This window comes from Exophiala viscosa (genome assembly GCF_022695815.1).
Source record: "Exophiala viscosa unplaced genomic scaffold EDD37scaffold_5, whole genome shotgun sequence".
NCBI lineage: Eukaryota > Fungi > Ascomycota > Eurotiomycetes > Chaetothyriales > Herpotrichiellaceae > Exophiala > Exophiala viscosa.
Genome location: NW_026944357.1, coordinates 779,987 through 799,798, shown reverse-complemented (window position 1 = coordinate 799,798; position 19,812 = coordinate 779,987). Strand labels below are relative to the sequence as shown.

General features: G+C 52.2%; 7 protein-coding genes across 7 annotated transcripts; 5 read left to right on the top strand and 2 right to left on the bottom strand.

Moving 5' to 3' along the window:
• Window positions 1–329: 329 nt before the first annotated feature.
• Window positions 330–2,571, top strand: EDD37DRAFT_405883 (uncharacterized protein). Its single transcript, XM_062812382.1, has 3 exons — window positions 330–2,029; window positions 2,094–2,322; window positions 2,379–2,571. The coding sequence occupies exons 1-3, from the start codon at window positions 524–526 to the stop codon at window positions 2,513–2,515; spliced, it is 1,872 nt and encodes a 623-aa protein (XP_062670150.1). The 5' UTR covers window positions 330–523; the 3' UTR covers window positions 2,516–2,571.
• A 55-nt stretch (window positions 2,572–2,626) lies between these two features.
• On the bottom strand, window positions 2,627–4,127 carry EDD37DRAFT_657854 (mercuric reductase; the record flags this gene model as incomplete). Its single annotated transcript, XM_062818928.1, has 2 exons — window positions 2,627–3,775; window positions 3,849–4,127. The coding sequence occupies 2 exons, from the start codon at window positions 4,125–4,127 to the stop codon at window positions 2,627–2,629; spliced, it is 1,428 nt and encodes a 475-aa protein (XP_062670149.1).
• Window positions 4,128–4,487: 360 nt separating this feature from the next.
• EDD37DRAFT_630620 (fatty acid oxygenase PpoA) lies at window positions 4,488–7,991 on the bottom strand. Its single transcript, XM_062816589.1, has 2 exons — window positions 4,916–7,991; window positions 4,488–4,856 (listed from the first exon to the last, which is right to left on the bottom strand). Exons 1-2 carry the CDS (start codon window positions 7,902–7,904, stop codon window positions 4,702–4,704), a joined length of 3,144 nt encoding a protein of 1,047 aa, XP_062670148.1. The 5' UTR covers window positions 7,905–7,991; the 3' UTR covers window positions 4,488–4,701.
• Window positions 7,992–10,197: 2,206 nt separating this feature from the next.
• EDD37DRAFT_650139 (60S ribosomal protein L23) lies at window positions 10,198–10,934 on the top strand (the record flags this gene model as incomplete). The annotated part of the gene is made up of 4 exons (XM_062818213.1): window positions 10,198–10,211; window positions 10,306–10,356; window positions 10,522–10,682; window positions 10,738–10,934. The coding sequence occupies 4 exons, from the start codon at window positions 10,198–10,200 to the stop codon at window positions 10,932–10,934; spliced, it is 423 nt and encodes a 140-aa protein (XP_062670147.1).
• A 3,441-nt stretch (window positions 10,935–14,375) lies between these two features.
• EDD37DRAFT_681180 (uncharacterized protein) lies at window positions 14,376–16,728 on the top strand (the record flags this gene model as incomplete). The annotated part of the gene is made up of 4 exons (XM_062819743.1): window positions 14,376–15,266; window positions 15,317–15,544; window positions 15,591–15,627; window positions 15,679–16,728. Exons 1-4 carry the CDS (start codon window positions 14,857–14,859, stop codon window positions 16,726–16,728), a joined length of 1,725 nt encoding a protein of 574 aa, XP_062670146.1. The 5' UTR covers window positions 14,376–14,856.
• An 86-nt stretch (window positions 16,729–16,814) lies between these two features.
• Window positions 16,815–17,565, top strand: EDD37DRAFT_405519 (uncharacterized protein). Its single transcript, XM_062812380.1, has one exon. The coding sequence runs from the start codon at window positions 16,902–16,904 to the stop codon at window positions 17,478–17,480; it is 579 nt and encodes a 192-aa protein (XP_062670145.1). The 5' UTR covers window positions 16,815–16,901; the 3' UTR covers window positions 17,481–17,565.
• Window positions 17,566–18,000: 435 nt separating this feature from the next.
• On the top strand, window positions 18,001–19,719 carry EDD37DRAFT_630605 (ubiquitin carboxyl-terminal hydrolase L5). The gene is made up of 3 exons (XM_062816588.1): window positions 18,001–18,448; window positions 18,526–18,620; window positions 18,709–19,719. Exons 1-3 carry the CDS (start codon window positions 18,398–18,400, stop codon window positions 19,562–19,564), a joined length of 1,002 nt encoding a protein of 333 aa, XP_062670144.1. The 5' UTR covers window positions 18,001–18,397; the 3' UTR covers window positions 19,565–19,719.
• Window positions 19,720–19,812: the final 93 nt, after the last annotated feature.

Here is a 19,812-nt window from a genome sequence, read left to right as displayed (position 1 = left end):
AACCTCCACTATTGTACTATTCCGTGTTTCCCTCGGCAGTATTGACTGGAAAGGGACCCCTACACGAGTCGTATGGCAGTCTGGCAGTCGTTCCTCCGCTTTATAGAGCCGGAATGCGTACCACGGCAGTTGCATTCACAACCCAAAGCCACCCACACTCTACCTGGAGGTCATTGATAACCGCTGCAATGGCCAATGACCAGCACATAATGACTGCTTGTTGCTCGCGCTACCAAATATGAAAGCAACAAACCTTCAATTCCGCGTCAGATCAATCCACTCTTGCTCACTCCACGAAGTAGGGCGCTGCGCATAATTCCTTATACGTATCAATCTTCTGCACGGCCAACAGGCCCCTCAATTGCAAGAACGTCGGTTTTTCTGCGCGTCTTTCGTCCCGACATAGTACCCATCGCCACCTGAAGGGTTTTAGCAGATCAGGAGAACCACAGTGGTCCTCGATCACTGGCAGCGAGAAACACTGACAGCACTGACTCCGGATCTCGGTCGTTGAGAAGTCACAATGGGAGATGTTGTGGAAGTTGATGTTGCTCCATACGCACCTCGCAGTGTGCTCGAGACACTGCCTTGCAAGCTTCCAACATCGCACTTCGACTCAGGCCTTGACTACGAAGCCATTGCCAGTCCACTTGTCAGCAGTCTGAGTAGTCTGAGCAAAGACGGCCTGTCACCGGCCTCAATATGGCGAGACGTCTTCGCTCTTACCGGAACCATGCGTACGATATATTCTCCTGAACGCATTGCCAGAGCCTGGTCAAAAACTTGTGATGAGCGCCGAGCGGAAAAGTTCACCCTTATTCCAGGTTCGGCGATGCCTGTACGTCTCGACAAAGACGTGGGCTGGGTAAATGTCTCATTCACATTTTGTAATCGAAGATGCCCAGCCGCACAATGTATGGGCTACTTATCCCTGATACTCGACCAAGCCGGAGAATGGAAGATCTGGCTCATCAGAACCGTCCTCGAGCAACTCGAAGGCTACGACGACGTTGATCAGCTTCAGTCTGGGCGTAAAGTGTCCAACGGAGAGCATGTGCCCAATGGTCACACCAACGGCGTCAATGGACACGCCACAACGAACGGTACGAATGATTCACCAAAGCATTTCGATTGTGTGATAGTTGGAGCAGGTCAAGCAGGGCTTTCCACTGCCGGACGACTGGAAGCTCTAGGTATCTCTTACTTGGTACTCGACAAGAATGCCCAGATCGGAGACAACTGGATGACCCGTTATGATTCGGCCAGGTTACACACTGCCCGCGAATACAATCATCTTCCATTTGATAGGACATTTCCACTCCCGTATCAGGAATTTCTCACCAAGTACGATCTGGCACGTGGCTACAAGGACTGGGTTGGGAAGTTTGGTATCGACAAGAACATAGCGTTCGATACGACCCTGGACTCAGGCTCCTGGGATCAAGCTCGCGAGACATGGACGCTCAACCTACGTCGACAAGGCACGGCACAAACGCTAACCTGTCGTTACGTGGTCATGGCCACAGGTGGAGGTGGCCAGATTTCCATGATGCCCACGTATCCCGGACAGGAGGATTTTCAAGGAACAGTACTACATTCGGTGGACTACAAATCAGCAGAACCTTGGCAAGGCAAAGCGGGTATCGTCATTGGGACAGCAAACACAGCCCACGACGTCGCGGAAGATATGGTCGAGGCAGGTCTTTCGTCCATCACCATGGTCCAACGAACGCGTACCTATGTTCTTCCAGCCGGATACTTCAAGGTCATCAGCGATAGGTCGTACAACGAGAATGTGTCAACTGTGGATGCAGACAGAGAGTCATACTCAATGCCGTATGCGATTACCAGGCACATGAGTCGCAAGGCGTTGCATGCAGCGGCAGAAAAAGAGCCGGAGCGGTTCGACGCTCTAGAAAAAGCTGGCTTCAAGGTCGAGCCATTTGGTGACATCATGTACCATATCTGCGAGAAGTTAGGCGGACATTATATGGATGTTGGATGCTCCGACAAGATTGCCAAGGGCGAGGTATGTGTCTTGTATTTCTTGGATTTCTTGAATTTGTTCATGACTAACATGGGGCTCAATTCAGATCAAAATGAAAGCTGGAGCTCTACCAACAAACTACACACGAACCGGTCTGGCCTTCAGCGACGGCACAGAAATTCCCGCCGACGTGATCATCTTCAGCACTGGGTTCGTGGGCAATATGCGGACGGAGGTTGCACAGATTTTCGGCAAAGAAGTTGGTGCCCAAGCCGACGACTTCTGGGGTCTGGATGAGGAAGGTGAATTGAAAGGGGTGTTCAAGAGGACTGGCCGTATGTCTCCCTTAGGCCCATTTTCCCGATGCATTTGAGCTGACGAAACGTTGCAGAACCCAATCTCTTCTATATGGGAGGAACTATCGGCCACAGCAGGTATTTTTCACGCTTCCCGGCGCTGCTGATGAAAGCCGACATGATGAGTACGCCGCTGCCACTGTATGACGGGGAGAGGAGGTCAGGAGACTAGCTGGAGGTGCAGCGATAGCCGAGGAGAAGAGACATGTCAGCAAGACTACTCCACCCGTTCATCCCTGAAACCCTGCAGACATCCGTCGATTCGACTGCCGCTTGCTGCTTTTCATTCCAGGAATCCCCAGAGATTGTTCAAACTCTCCGATAGACACGGATGCGCAAACATCGCGTTCTCCAACTCATCGTAAGTCAGACCGCCCATCATTGCCAGTTGGACCATCGACATGATCTCGCCTCCCTCAATCCCCAAGCACGCGAATCCCAAGACCTCCTTCGTGTCAGCGTCTACGACAGCCTTCATCAGCCCTTTGCTCTCGTCCATTTCCAGCGCGCGAGCCACATACTCCATGGGCATCTTGGCGACCTTGATGTTTCTCGCTGGCGTCAAGGCGCGTGCTTCTTTCTCCGTCATCCCCACGCGCCCGAGCTGCGGATCGATGAAGACGGTGTACGGAATGAGCCTGTTCTCAATCGACGCCTTGCCCGTTGCGTCGGCCTTGGTGATTAGATTGTCCCTCAGGACACGGAAGTCGTCGTACGAGACGTGCGTCTGTGCCGCTCCACCTTTGATATCGCCCAGTGCATAGATGCCCGGTGCCGTGGTCTGCAGGTGCTCGTCGACCTTGATGAAGCCGTGCTTGTCGAGCTCAACGCCCGCCGCAGACATACCCAAGTCCGTGGTGTTGGGGCTTCGGCCCGTCGCGGCCAGAACGTGCGAACACAGCAGCGACTTGACGCTCCCGTCGCTCAAGCCCAAGGACACAACAATCTGGCCCAGCGTGACATTGGAGACTTCGCGGGTCTCGGCTCCCACAAACACGTCGATTCCGCCATCGGTGAAGATCTTGTGGACTTCCTCCGAGATTTCAGGGTCCTCACGCGGGAGGAGGTGAGAGGCACGTTGGACCAGGCTGACACGTGCGCCGAAGCGTTTCATCATCTGCGCGAATTCGCAGCCTACGGCGCCACCGCCGATCACGACTAGATGCCTGGGGACTTCGCCTAGTTCCATGATCGACGTTGAGTCCAGGAGATTGCCTGTGATGGTATCGGCGTTTTTGACGTTCAGTGTGGAAGGCGAACACCCGGCGTTGATGAAGAACTGGTCTGCTGTGAAAGTCTCGCTCATCCCGGTATCATTGGCGGTGACTTCGACGGTTTTCGGGCCAGTGAATCGCGCTTTGCCCATGATCACATCCAGGTTTGGAACATCTTTGAGCCGGTTCTCGCTGCCTGTGCGGAAACTGTCGACTATCTAGTCAAGGCGTCAGCAGGGGATTGCTTGGTACAAACGCTAGGTGATAATTCTGGGACAAGGGGGCATTCACATCGCGCTTCCGTTTACGCACAGTCTCCATGTTCAAGGTCAGACTGCTCTTCTTGAAGTTCACGCCGAATGCTTGGGCGTGGCCAGCTAGATGGGCGATGCGGGCAGAGGCGACCATCGTCTTGGTCGGTGTGCAGCCTTCGTTGATACATGTTCCTCCTATGTGCTTTGATTCTATGAGTGCGGTGCGCCGGCCGGCTTGCGCAAGGGCTTTGGCTAGGGGGGTGCCACCTTGACCGGACCCAATTACTATTGCGTCGTAGTGCGTTGGTGTTGACATTATTATGGATCTTCGCTGAATGTGTTGTGATGGCCTGAGCAGGTGGATTGGGTATACAAATGTGGATCGAGGGAGATGGTGTGTCAATGTCACTGGATATCTGATTGTGAGGAGGGCGAACATGAGGGATCACCACGATGAGAGGGGAGGATCGTTGTAATGCCTACCTTGAAGTACTGTACGTTGTTTGCGTCGAGGAGCGACGACTCTGAACCGACCGAAGTCGTCTCTGGAGCAGGGCCACCATGAGTACTCCTTATGCATGGCGCTTAGTCACGAGTCCACTTCGTCGAGGAGTCCGACTGCCTGAATGAGGAATGGTCCACTCGGATGTGCTACGAAAGGAATGTAGCCAAGATGCCTAGACTGTACCTACAGCGCAGACAAACAGTTTCAATGCCCAAAGATTACGGGAACAAGTGAGGAGAATTGCCTAAGGAGCTGCAGTTGACAGTAAGTAGAAATCCTCCACGCCTAACTTTTGCCTTCATTCTCATATCATTATGTCCCTTTCCCGGTTAAGTCCATCGCTGATACAATACAACACGCTGCTAAACCCAATCAATTCCAAAGCTCAAGCCGTATCCTCCATCTCGTGGTCGCCGTCCAGGCCGTTAGTCGCAGCCATACCACTATGCTCGATATCCGCCTTGATACCAGGAGCACCAGTCTCGCCTGCGAGCTGGTCAGATTGATCTCGCCACAATCCGTCGTGGTGGACTTTGAGAGCTGTAGTATGTAAGTCAGTATATCGCAAGCAAGTGTTCGGGAAGGGAAGTGCGGCTTACTTGTCGGGAATGGGTACCAGGAACTCCAATCCTCCAGCATAAATGCTGCCACACTTCCAGGGTTAGGCTCCGGGTCACTGCTGAATGGATTGGGGACTGGGATGGTCTTCTTGAGATGGCCCTGCGGACCAGGCGCACGCCTGAGATTCTTCAACTTGGCGAAGACTTTGAGCTGTGCTGCCATGGCGACTTCGACTATAGGCCGGCCAATACAGGAATGTGGACCCCAGCCTTGGTGTATGTACAGCGAGCGATCACGGGTAGGGTCGATTTTGTGTGGTTCCTCTCCCCAAACAGTCTTGTCGAGGCCAGCGGTGATGAAGTCAGTGTAGATCTGGTCGTCGGTCTTGATTTCCACATTGTTGCCGTTGTCGTCGATTGTGGTGTCAACGTTGGATTTCCGGAGGAGGCCGAATGCAGCTGGCGCCAGTCTGTTGGCCTCCAGGGCGTAGCCTTTGAGCTTCTCAAAGTCTTCAGGTTTGTTGGACCATGCACATCGTTGGATTTCCGGCCAATATTCGTCATAATACTCCTTTTGTAGATAAATGTCCAACATCTGCGTGAAATGCTGCGCTTGTGTGGCAACGGCTGCAGCGGCTGTCGGGATGATGGTCCAGACGACCTCGTCAACCGACTTTCCGCCTTCGAAAAGGCGAGTCAGGAGTTTTGTGCCGTAGTCAGCCAAAAGCTCGCCAGATTTGCCCATTGGGAACAGAGAGCCGAGGTGGAGGAAATTGCCAGCCTTGACGGCTTCGCAAACAAGTTTGACGAGCTTGGCGATCCCGTCCGTGGCCGTCTTCGCGCCTGCTCGGAGTTTGAACGAGCTGGCAGTATCACCATCCAGGAAGACGTAAGCAAAGAGCACCGACAGTGCCAGGTACAACTGGTCAACCTCGACGGCCGCAGGATTCAAGTCACCGCGCTTCTTGAGTGGCAGGTGGAACATGCGGGCAACGAAGATCGCGTGTGATGGGTTGGCAACATCTCGGCAAGCGTCGAGCTGGTACCACTCACCCCGAAGCCTCTCAGACCGGGCCACGACCAGCTGCGTCGTGAGGTCTTCATAAAATGTTTGAACCTCCTTCAAGCCGTTCACTGGACAGTATATATCCCTCTGGACCTCGGTTCGCTGAGCAGTGTTGGCTGGTTTATCCCCACTCAGCATATAGTCATGGCCGGTTAGATAGAAGGTGTGCGCGGCCCATGGCACGCCGAAAGAGGCTTGATCTCCAAGAACATCGGTCACGGCTTTCCACGATCTTATCGATGTAGGCGGGCCGACGTATTTCGGGCGGTCGAAATTGTAGTCCTTTTCTTCACCGAGCTTCTCGAAGATACGACGATTTGTTGGGGGGACTGTAAACGGATACATCGCGTAGACAGAGTTCCCGCGGTACCAGAACGGGAAGGCACGCATCAGGAGTATATACATACAGCCACCCTGCGCCACCGTCGGATCTGATTTGACCGTAGACCAGCCCCAGTTTGTCAAGTTGGCTGGCGTATAGTCCACGGTGTAGAACCTGTCACCACGCGTAAGGGCAACCGCATCAGCGAGAATCGTTCGGGAGATTGTGAAGCCTGGGCACAGGCCGGAGCCAGGTTCCAGTGGTTCCTTTGCATCTTCAGCAACAAGACCAGGATATAACTCGACGTAGTCAGGATGCCCGTAAAGCGCTTTGAGTGAACGAGCAACTTCTTCATCCTCGGTAATGTCGGAGAAGTCCTTGTGAGGTTCCAGCTTGAAGAATTTCCGAAATTCGTTCAATGTAGCGACATTCCATTGCCTAGCTTGCTTAATGCCTAGTGTTTCGATGAGCTTCATCGCCACTGGGACATTTCGCGGTCCAAATGCGCCGGCGACATCTTCAGTGGCGTCACTCAGAATTTGCATCAGATCTTCGTCGCGAAAAGTGCCTCGCTCCGTTCTTTTGTATTTGCCCATATCCAATTCCCATTGAGAAGGATCCGGATTCAGATTGTTAAGCCAGCCGTACAGAGTCATCACGAATTCTCGTTCCGTGACCTGGGCTATGTCTTTTCCTGGAAACAAGGACTTCATGAGATCGTTCGTCCATTTCTCGTCCTTGACGCTGGTGGCTGAGTGCCATCGATAGATTAGATTGAATTCGACACTGACTTGATTACCAATGCCAGAAGGAACACCAGCGGCGTCAAATACGTCAGTGAAGTTCTTCCGCGGATCGAGCGTCCACGTTGACTTGGTGCGATTGAGGTTCAAGATCGTCCGGACATAGTCATTGAGGATAATGTTGACGTACAAACCGCAAGTAACAAGTCGAGCAGTCTGGAACAGGTCATTGTCGAGCTTTGCAATTGCCTTGGTATCATTTTCGTCCTTGGGGATCTGAAACCGACCGCCCTCGTTGATCTCTTTGAGCTGCATGGCAACATAATTGTGGAATCGGTTGAAACAAATAACAAGTGCGCAGACACCGGGAGGGAAGCCGAGTATGCGGTTTTCCGAGAATGTATCCGGCTTCAACAGGCCATCTTTGAAAGTCCTGATCTTCTTTTGGTCGTCATCACTACTTCCGTAAAGGGGCGCTAAGTCCAGGTAGGAGGAAGTCTGGACAGTGGCACTATCTGAGCCAGTATGAAAGCAGTCGTGGATAATGATGGTAGCAAGATAGAACAGCATGCTGGAAATGTGGTTCGGGTGTTCTCTAGGCTTGTCACCACGTGCAAAGACAGCGTCGAAAATGACTCCAGGATCCGGGAGCACGCCCGGCTTCAGTGTTTGTGGCGTGACCGTCCTGGCATAGTTCGAACCGGCTTTGCCAATATGGGGATACATGATGTTGTTGTTAGAACCATCAGCAGTACGATACTTGTAGTCGTCCCCTTGATATGACAGTGGAGGATGCTCCAGATTGTTCCAAAGCAACTTGATGAATTGGTCGCTCAATTCGTCCAATGCCCCGGTATTGGGAGGCAGGGAAGCCGCCAACTGCACGACTTTTTCCATCTAGATTGAGACATTAGGCATGACTTGCACCTTGGATACGTGGACAGGAGTATAAGAAACTTACTTGATACTTGCGGTCGTCCACAATACCGCCATCGAACAGTGTCGTATCAGCCAAAGAGTGAATCAAAGATATGTCCCCTCCCAACCGAGGCACTTGAGATGCGATATCAGCAAGGATCCTTGCGAGGAACGGCCTCGATTGGATGGTCGCTCCATTGATGACAGTATTGGTCGGATCGGAACCTGTGCCAGCAATGCTTTCGAAGAAGGCTTTGACCGTGCTGGCAACCTTCACACCCACACCATTGTGGTCCGAATCAAAGTGCAAGTCGCGAGAGCCTTCCATGGCGTCTATGGAAGTCGCTGAGATCTTTCTTTTTCGTGCCATCTCGTCGTGGAGGATAGGCAAGGCTATATATGGCCAAAGCAAGCAAGCCACGAGGAATGAATCAACCCAGGTGCCGGCAGGCAGCGAGGCGAGGCAAGCAGAGTCACAAATCACAAAGGACGCGAACGAATGATCAATTGGAGGAGGTCAGTAGGCAACAGGCAGGGAAAGCAAAGGGCAACGGTGCTGCAGAAACATGCTGGCGATAGCGCGATGGCTTAGGGCTGAGCACTCGAGCTGAGGTTCGCACTCCATGCACAAAAACGCAAGACCAGGGGCTTATGGGGGCCATGAAGATCTGGTTGACAATGTTAGCATCGTGATTGGTGATCAGTATGTCGGAGGTCGTCGTCACATTCAGCCCGCCGCCTGCTAGCTTTTGTGCTAGGTTCGGCAGTGAACTCAGGGTTGTCGCTAGCATCTCGATTGTGGAAGCTTCTGAGTGGAGAGGCTGCAAATGTGGACATTCGAATCCTGCTTTTAGGCAACTTTGCGGCGTGAGACCGGGAGACCCGGGTCTGATTAGAGAAGCAATAGGGGCATGTTATCTTGTGTCAAGGAATGAATGAGGGCCTCAATCTTGTCGTCGAATGTTCGATACAGGTCTTGAACCCCGAGTATGGAGCCAAGAGAATGGAACAATGCCCATTGTCTTTGTGGTCTCCCATGGGAAGCGGAAAGGCCACGGCTGCTGCTATTAGAGGCGGGCGGGCGGCCTCAGGCCTCACTAGCCCGTGCGGATGTTGGATAGGGGCCTTAGGCCGATCGGACGTTATACCAATCGCAGCCGCAATGGCCCATATCCAAGGTGCTACAAAACCCATGAGATATATTATTTGGATCAGTCTTATCGACTATGCGCTGCCTGTGTGACCCTTTTTGACAGGTGAGTTTCGAAACGGTCTTGACCGGGACACATAACTATGCGTGCATCATGCAGCAGAAGGTCCGTATAAGGTGCCATTGATCAGTGGTTGCTCTTTTCCTGGAGGCCGAAGTCCACTGCGACGGAAGCGACACTGGAGGTTGGCCATGGGTGTGTGGTACCGTCAGGCTTTGCAAATTTCAGAGTCAGCCCATGAGTCAAGCCATGCTACTGTACAGTCGCAATAGGGCGACAGGTGTGACAGACTTCACCACGCGAAAATGATGTGGCCATTCTAATCTAAGCCTGCTTAGACTCCCCGGAAAGTGCCTCGCTTATGTATAGAGCACCCTTGGCTGGCTGCTCAGTGCAGGAGCAGCCGCCAACACCAACTCCTTTGAGAAGTTGACCACACTTGAGTCCAAATCTGTATAGTTCGATACTGATTGATAGGTGAACGCTCTGGGGTCCTCTTGGTGGATCTATCTCATCCTCAATTTGATGAACACCTCGGCATTTCACCTCTTCGAATGCAAAACGGCAACCGTCCAAAAGGATGAGGCTGATAAGGATGTCTAAGAGGCCATGAGCATGCAACTAAAACTATCTGGCGTCGCACGACTTCGCAGATGAGGTGAGAGTTGCGCAGCCTTTGAGCGAATGCGGGGAAGGAGCCAGCTGAGTCGTAATAACGGTTTCCTCAATCGTCCCACGACACGCAGGCGCACCTCTTTCGAGTTCAATCCGCACCCTTGCATGCGCGCCGTTGAGACGTCACAGCTTCGGTGTATTGATCTTCCACGTCGGTTTGTGAACGAGAATGGAGGAGGAAGTTGTGAATTAATTATGCAGACGTAACAAAACAAAAACTCAAGGCCCCGTGTCACGTGCTTGCCAAGATTTCCCTGCGGCTTGGCATCACACTGATTTTTGGCCAGTATTGGGACTGACTGCGAGCCGGCACCTTCTAGTTCGACTCGACCACCAGTCTTTAAGAACTTCTTCACGACCAGCGCACTCCTTACACTACTATCAAGATGGCTAAGCGAGGGTATGTATCCAAATCAACGCCGGGAAAATTGGTTCACGAGACCGAGAACCCATAACGTTCGAAGATAAGACTGCTAACGAAGTTTTCAATGTAGTCGCGGTGGTGCCTCTGGCAACAAGCTCAAGATGACTCTCGGTCTTCCAGTGTACGTTCTACCCGATCTCGATATCCTGCACCCAAGTTGCGCCCCGACACTGCGCGGTCGAGGGTAGAAAATACCTCTACCGAGCGAGCCCCTGCGAGTGGATTGTCCTTCCGAGCGGTCGAGACACAAGAGATGAGGACAAGGAATACTGACAGCGACATATAGGGGAGCCGTCATGTCATGCGCAGACAACTCAGGCGCTCGAAACCTGTACATCATCTCCGTCAAGGGTATCGGTGCACGATTGAACAGACTGCCTGCTGCCGGTGTCGGTGATATGGTTATGGCAACTGTGAAAAAGGGAAAGCCTGAATTGAGAAAGAAAGGTATGGCTCTACGAGTGACTATATGTGCAAACACAGAAGCTGATGCTCGGTTTAGTCATGCCAGCCGTGGTTGTGCGACAATCGAAGCCTTGGAGACGGTCCGACGGAATTTACCTCTACTTCGAAGACAATGCTGGTGTCATTGTCAACCCCAAGGGAGAAATGAAGGGCAGTGCTATCACTGGACCCGTAGGAAAGGAGGCGGCTGAACTATGGCCCAGAATAGCCAGCAACAGCGGTGTGGTGATGTAAAAGGGCGAACGACTGAAGTTTTCTGGGGAAGTTTACTGTGTTCGTCAGTGAAAGAGCACAGTTTATTATGGCGGTGCAACTGGCAGCACGGCGAATGCTGTCTGGCGTCGGTCAATATCGATGATACCATGAATCAAACCACTTGATTTCCCAAACATGGTCATTTTCAATGTTTGGTGCAGGAGCTGTTTTTTGCTGCCGACATGATCCGATGCGATGTTTGGTCTTGTTCAAGTTCAAGCAAAGCTTGCGTGATCAGCCGAATAATGAGTGCTACTCTCAGAGACATGCCTCTTCACCACGTGGAAAATACCATGACTACGCACGATGCCCTCTTCGTGGATCCCCAAAAGAAGGCTAGAATGGTCCGAATTGATTGCCTGGTCTATGTCTCCGCCATTGAAGGGTGTCACTCTTTTGGATTCCCAGAGAGCTCTCGGCAAGCACTACCCTATGTCTAGGGTCTAGGTCTAAGTCTGGCTCCCGGAGTGACAAACCATCTACAGCGTTCTAACGCTTTCTAACTTGGGGAAACATGTTCAGCAGCCCACTTTTTACCTTCGATTCTTCCTCGTGTTCATCCTTCACACGTGGTAGCCGCAACCCCTCGTCCGCCCTCAAGCCCAAACCGTGAACCACGGTACAAGAAAGTACGGTAGGGCTACTGGAACCCGTGTACCGGAACGCTTGCCGAAGCTTTCGCATTGAGCGTAGAATGCGATCCATAGGTTCCAAAAGGAGACTTTTGCAGCGTTGACGGACTACCGTCTGCAAGAGGATACCAGCTCGACCAACGTTTTCATAGGCTGTTGTCGTGGACTTCAGTGGGGGTTGCTCCGAATTACGTGCGAAAGATCCGACCAATACACAATTTGACTACTATCTCAATGGCACCAGTCGGGCTGGGTCACAAGATGATATTCGCAGCATCAGTCCATGTCCAGACTTTAGGAATGTCCCGAGCTCTGCAGAACCAGAACTCAGAATCACCCGCTGGAGGGGCACGCCGGGGCTAAGGCTACTTAACCTACCATGCTACCTAGGTAGTATACAAGCTAAACCCATTGGCACTTCCCGGGCTTTGACAGGCACTACAGGCTGGCGAGCAGCAGCCTTGGTCCTCTTGGATTTCTTGGGCCACACGCCATAACCCACTCATCACTTGGAGACATGCACACTACGGCTGTTTTAAGTAATTGCAGAAGTACATTGGCCAAAGTATATCGCTAAGTCAAATTTTGAAAAGCACGGTTGATCGATCAAGATGCCTAAATCTGGAGCCTCTTTGACAACCCACGACCAGCATTAGGGTTTAGCCAATGTCCCTGGCTAACAATACGGTATGCATCAGTCCTACATGGCTACTCCACAGGTCTGCCAGTTTCATGATGGAAGAGGTCACACTACCGACAAGGGCTTGGTAACGTCTGGTAGCACGACAACTTCTTCCCCCATCTTCTTCTACTCCGGACTTGTCTTTTTGCTTACCCACTTTCCCGCAACGCTGAAAGTGTCACAGGCGATAGTTACCGAGATTTTGGAGCCGAAGCTTGATCCGTTGGAACTTCGATCGGCAGTCGATCTCATGGCCTAAGCGAGGACGAAGCTTGAGATCCACACTAATAAAGAGATTCCTGACAAGCGAAAGAGGCCGGGAATCTATGTCAATACTCGTACTGTCCACGCTGCGTCATGTCTCTCGATCACCATGTCCTTGGTCGGACAATGTCGGAAATGTCAAAGTGGCGGCTTGTCGGACCTCTGGTCTCTATCAGAGCAAGATGTGATACTGGAGACGAAAGTCCGTCATGCTCGCTACGTTTAGCAAGAGAAATCGACATCTACTTCTCCCAGGCCCACCCAGTGGTAAAGAGTCCCGTGAAGTCGACATCTGGAATTACCCAGACAGCTCGATCGATCATTGGGAAAGAATAGGCGGGCCCAATGGATGCAAGGACCGCCACTTGTCATGATTTACGGAAATTTCGGGGCGTTGCAGGTACAGTTGTCTTCTCATGTAGGTAACAAAGACGGCTCTGCCCCTGTGGCCGTGACCTGTTTCCATGGCTTACTCACACCATGCAGCAAACAATAGTCACATAGTGCCTTGACGTAACAAGAGTGGACGCCATTTCATGCGAAACGTTCAATCGGCTGCTGCAGGGATAGTTTAGGCCAGCAAAAGACTAAATGAGAAACCAGAGCGACGGGAGGTGAGTCGGATGAACCCAATCAGACGAGTCACTCAAGCGACCCAGAGACCCATCAGCTACTGCCATTCCAGTCGGTGTTTTTAGTTTCCCTGCAAGAGCGCCCAGCTATGCCTCCTTCAGCTGGCGACTTGGCAGCCACCACTCTCAATGATTTCTTGCCTCTGTGGCTTTCCCCAACCTACTGAAAAGAAACCTTCGTCTGTGGATTATCAAAGTTGATACGATCGATTTTGTTGGTGGCCCATGCGCGCAGTGAGCTAGTTCTTTCACAGAGATACACGCTCCCCGGGAACGCTGCTATCCATCATCGTGCATGTGCAGTCGTCCCCCGTCAGGCTGCCGCCTTATTGCTCATTTTGCCTGGGCAAGAGGTAAGCAGGACTTGGCCCACCGGACTGGTGAACCAAACATCAGGAATGCCCGCCATGCTTGGTTCCGGCAACAAGTGGACATCCCCGCCAGCGTGCAGAGGAATGATGGCTCAAGCCTGGGGCTCAAATCCATTCATGAATGACCCCAACTTCATGGACTAACTTCCTTCAGCATACGCTTGCCGATTCTCAAAGCTTTGGCGCACAGAGTCTTTTTCCCATATCCCTGTCCACAGCGCTGTTGGTCTGTTCTGACCTAGACCTCGGCGCATCCTGCCGTTGGAGATGCTGAGGACAGGATTACTCCATCCACCTCCTTTCTTGGGTTGTCTACCTGGTACTAGTCTTCCCGCAGTATGGGTCACGTACTCGCATCGTGCGGGTGGACGAAAGGAAAGGCCTCACCAGCAGAAGATGTTTCTTAGTCACATCAGGCCAAGCCACAGAAAAACGCCAAAACAGCACGGCGAGCTGCGGCATGCTTCTTACACCCTCCACCATGGCAAGTGGCTAACAGCCAGTAATAGATTGGTTGACTCTTGGTCTGTGTTCTACTCGTCCACACATGTCTTCAAACGCCAATCACTGAAGTCATGTTTCCATCCTCCTGTTCGAAGCCCAGCCTGACCAGACTACCACAATTCATAGCACAAAGGACGAAACACCTATCTACCGTCTCTAACAGATAGAGGCTGAGTGGCCTGCCTCCTATTGCTCGAACTCGCTTGGTTGCCCCTCCATAACCATTGCAAAGCTTGGATCTTGATTTGTCTCGAGCTGCATGCATATAGTGGCCAGGTTCGCCATTCCCCGAGTTATACTTACACTTGGCAGAAGAACATTTGCGCCGTTCGAACTCGACTTCCCTTTTCACGTTCCCACCTGCTACGTTGAGGCTGTGTTTCTGCCATGACAGTCATCGCATGTGGTCATCCGCTTACGATTAGACTGTGGATAAACAAGGCCGACTGACGCTCTCAGTCACACCGTTTCTGGCCTCTTGTCCCGCCAGATTACCACTGACGCTCTTCGCCATACTTTTCTCGCTAGAGTCTGGTGTGGTGGAACTATCATTCAGCCTTAACATCAATACGAGCTTCCTCCGTCAGTGACCCGGCCTTTCTTCTCGAAACAGGGTTGCCCTCGTCTGTACCGAGCCTGACCATGTGGCATAGTGCTCCCACTTAAGGCACACATTGTGAACCATCCCTCTTCGACCTCACCTATCTTACCTGATAGCCAACCCGACCGTCCTCCATCTAGCACAGTCGACTTCGGACGGCCATAGAGGTCAACACGACTCTTCCCAGCTATAGCCTCTCCAGTTTGGTACGGGAAATGGCTGGAGCTGGCGGACCTCCCCGTAAAAGTCATACCAAGTCACGCAAGGGGTGTAGGACTTGCAAACGCCGACACATCCGCTGCGATGAGAATTTCCCCCAGTGTCGAAATTGCACCAAGCACAACTGCCGTTGCGACTATATGGACATACCGGCAGCTGGAGAAGAGCCTTTGAAAGGCTCCAAACCACCAGACCTTCTAATGTCACCCGAACTCCAAAGTCGCCTCGACAACTGGCGTATAACTGGAGAACCGCCTCTGTCAGAGTTGCAAACACGGGATAAAGTCTACTGGACGCGATTTTCGACGATCGATCTTCGACTAATACACCATATCGTCACACTGTCGACAGACATGCACACCAGAGGCTACAGCAGCTGCACCGTATGGGGCTCGAAGATCGGCTCGTAAGGATGATGAATTATGTCCACCACTCGACTTACTGATAATTCCACAGACTCATATCTGCCGCTTTGTCGTACGACTTTGCCATGAGCGCCCTGCTTGCATTGTCTGCGTCGCATCTCGCATGGCAGACGAAGAATGGAGATACGGACAATTTGGCGTACCACCACCGAGGAGTCGCCTTGAAAGGACTACATGAGGCGATTGGAGCATTCTCCAGGGACAACTCTGAAGCCATACTTGCGGCATCTATCCTCCTTTCCTGGCAGACCACTGATTGGTATGATCGATCTCCGACCTGGTTGACGATATCTAATTTCCAGTAGGCGTGGATGGGCTTCACTGCAACAAGGAGTCTCCACGGTGAGCCTACACTTGGCCGTTTGCGGACGTGGAAACACTAACACATGGCAGGTGATGAGCGCAATGAGACCCTGGGTGCATGAATCCGAACTTGCTAGATACATACAGGAGCAGCGAGCAATGGCGCGGACAGGAACGCCTGCAACACCCACACTACCATATGCGCAGGTCAATGTGCCTCAGGAAGATCTGAGTAGACTCGAGCAGATTACAGCTGCTTTGCATAATTTGCAGATGCGACTGTCGAACAGTGAGGAACTCGCGGAGCACGCCAGGCACTTGGTGGAATACCTGCAGCACATACAGCAAGACATGCAAGTCCGAGGACCAGAGCACGCCTTCACCAGGTTACAACTTCTGAGAGATTTCATCTTCTGGCTGCCTCCTCTCATTCTGCGACCCGGAGAATCCGACCTGGCTCCATTAGCCCTTCTGTCGCACCTCTACGCCAGCGCTATCGCCATTGAACCTCTATTTCCCGAGATAGGTGGGGCTTATTTGGGCAGCATGTCTGTTCTACCTCTTGAGTGCGTCCACGATGTTTTGAGGACGAGACGAACAACTCAAACGCAGGATACTGGCATCCAAGTGGCGCTGTCGTTGACAGACGTCCCTGTACAACTCCTGACATCGTTCCGAATGAGACAGCGGCATAATAGTCAGGGCGGCCAGGCAATGGATATGTATCGATATTCACCCCAGGGGAGTCCATACACAACACCAAGCATGCCGATATCTTCCTCGACATCCGACCTCACCACCGTCTACTCTCACTCACCTCTTCATGGCTCTGGGGCTCTTCAACAAACCCCCTCGTCGGCGTACTATGCAACCACAGTTGGTTCAGGCGATCCCAGGCGTGATCCTTCTATCTCATCTCTGGTGCGGGCACATTCAATGAATGAACGCAACATGAGCTCTGGAAGCCCGCATGCGATGGGTCTCGTGTACGGAGCCAGTAGTGCGCAGTATCCTCGCAGCAGTCACGAATTCCCCGGGTCAAGGGTGGACTATTTTGGACAAGTTCAAGCGCCGTACAATCAATATGGCGGCATGAACATGAATACTCGGTTCGTCGCTCCTTCACAACTTTGGACTTGACGAACGTCACGGCTGAGGATTCATGCACAGGACTCCACCACCACCAAGCCCTGCCATGATGCCACAACAGCGCCAAGGGCAGGACAGATATCGGTGACGATCAACATTTACGATGACGTGAGACATGGGGATTCTGAGTTTCAGCTTGTACTATCAGCAAGGCGTTGGACAAGATGAATGAGCGAATGGGACATGGTGGACGCAGTGCTTCACAATCATGGATTCGGCGTGCAGCAGCTGAGAGCTTGGGAGGTCAAAAGTACTTTCGTCGCATTGTTCAAAGGGCAAGTGCCTGGGTGGAGGTGTCCTGTATTAGGCGATGGTGGCAGTCGACGCGGAAGCACTGTCAATTGCCCATTGCGACAGTCTTGATGCTGTTCGACCGCGTGGTTTGCTATGCTCCGGTCTTTCCGACAATGGTACGGCCATGTCATCCTCCAGAGCAAGGAAAGGATGGACCAATGGTTGCAAGGACGTACAAAAAGTTGACCATGTCGGGTGGTGTGTCAGATCCAAAAGTCGACACTTTAGCCCATGTCATTGGCATTCTGTTGCCGTCTGACACATCCCCCTGGTCAGGATGCAGCATAGTGCACGTTTTCGCTGCTGGCCTGAATGTGCGATGCGAGATCCTTCAACAGGGGTACTTTGTTCCATCGTGCTCAAATGTCGACTGTATGAGGCAAGCAGTGTTTCTTCACTTCTCTCAGCCGCAGGAGAATCCTCTTTGTCCGTGTTTGCAAGCGTTGTGACATAGTGGTGCTCTCGCTCCCTTTGTTAGGCATGTTTCCGTGAAGTAGGGCGCAAGATATACCAATCATGGCGTACCAGCGCACACAGCAAATCCCAAACAGGAAAGAATTTTCTGGTTACAAGGCGGCAGAGGCAAAGCTAGAGGGGACCCAGGACATACATTCCTTGACTAAGCCCTATAGTAGGTACCTAACTGACTCGAACAAACGCACAACACCGGGCCATGTGTCTCAGGAGACCTCGGCATGACCAAGATGACAAGGGCAAGATGCAGGCCGTTGCAACGGCGGGCAAGATCCCAAAATAACGCTGTGCGCCGTGCATCAGCAGGTCGCATCGCAAGAAGCATGCACACTGAAGCTGAAAGCGGCTTGAAGCGATTAACACAAGCAACACCTTGCACTAAAGTTAGGTACCATCGACGAGGGCATCCGTCATCCGTCCCCATTTCTTGAATAATAGAGACCCGGAGAATTATCTCTAGGTACAGACAGGGTACTACTAGTACTAGTATGGAGTACTTTATACATGATTCCGTGTTCGACGTCATACGCTTACATAATCCTTCAAACACTGCGATTGCCGTGGTTTGATGCTAACTGATTCTGTCCAACCTCAGATTCCCGCCTGCGGTCAATCCATTCATTCATTGCCACGACTTTTGTCAGCCGTTGACCGTGTCTGTTCTGGTGCCCGAGAGACATTCGCTTGCCTCATCCTCCGGGCGTCGAACGTACAGCAGATCCCGGTCTTAACAAGTGGCAGAGACCAACTGTACCTGACAGACCTTGTTCCACATCGAGCCACATCCACACTGTCAAGCACATTAACTGCAAGGCCGCTCAGCCCTTTCGACGTCTCACCTACAGATCTGGAATACCCGTGAACGGCGCCGCTTACCTCCCAAGCATCGGCCATGGCAGAAGACGCGGCTAGTGGTGGTTGGAGCACGATTGAGTCGGATGAAGTAAGCCAATCTTTGTCCCTTAGGACTTTGATCCTGGAGATTATGGGCCAGACAGCTGACTGTAATCGTCCATGCAGGGTGTCTTCACTTCGCTTATCGAGCAGCTCGGGGTCAAGGATGTTCAGTTCGAGGAGCTGATCTCGTTAGACGCTGATTCTATTCGTGCTTTGAGGTAACGTGAAGCTCGTGCGTGGTCCCTTTGCAACTTGGGAGTTCCTTCGGAGTGAACCTGCCTGCTAACATGCTCCTTTGCTGTCTAGTCCGGTCTACGGCGTCATTTTCCTCTTCAAGTGGATAGGCTCGTCCTCAGCGGACAAGGGAACACCACAAGATGGCACATACGACCCGGAGGCGGTTGAGGAGGACGGACTATTCTTCGCAGCTCAGACCATACAAAACGCATGCGGCACACAAGCCATCCTCTCAGTCATTCTAAACAATGACAAGTCGAGCGAATCATCCACATCGGGCGCGGATGCGAGTCACGCGAGGATCGAAATTGGACCGTCGTTGCAAGAGTTCAAGGATTTCACAACGGGATTTGATGCTGGATTGAGAGGAGAGTCGCTGTCGAATTCGGATCTGATTCGGGAAACACACAACAGCTTTGCCAAGTCAAGCCCTTTCGCCGATGAGGTGCAACGCGACCCCAATGCTGGCACAGAGGATGTATTCCATTTTATCGGCTACACGTGTCATCACGGCAAATTGTACGAATTGGATGGATTGCAACCTTTCCCGATCTCGCATGGAGACTGCACGCCAGATGAGTTCCCAGAAAAGATCATCCCCGTGCTGCAAAGACGGATTGAAAGGTATCCTATGGGTGAAGTACGGTTCAATTTGATGGCTGTTTGTCAGGATCGGAGAATCAAGGCACAGGAGTTTCAAGATTACGAGGGTCTTGCACGAGAGAGACGGAAGAGAGCACAGTGGGATTGGGAAAATGCTTTGCGGCGACATAACTTCGTGGGCTTTACGGGCGAAGTGCTGAAAGGGGTGGTTGCGATGAAGCTGAAGGATGGCACTTATGATGCTTGGGTGGAAGACGCCAAGAAGGCGACGGAGAAGAGGTTACGTGAGCGGGCGGCACGCGGGGATGAGGCAGCGGTATGAGCGCGCGGAGCTTCTGGCATTGCTAGCAGGCATACACCCTAGCATGGTGCCTCTATGTTGCTCAGATCACGATATGTACGAGAAAAGTTCATAGAAAACCTGGTTGGGCTTCCCTGGATACTGAGACGCAGTAGACTGGCCCCGACATGAATTTGTACAACATCCCCAGGTTGTCAGATGATTTCTGTGATTGACAAGTGAAATTTTCCGGGGTGCTGCATCATGACTGGCAGCAATCAAAGACAAAT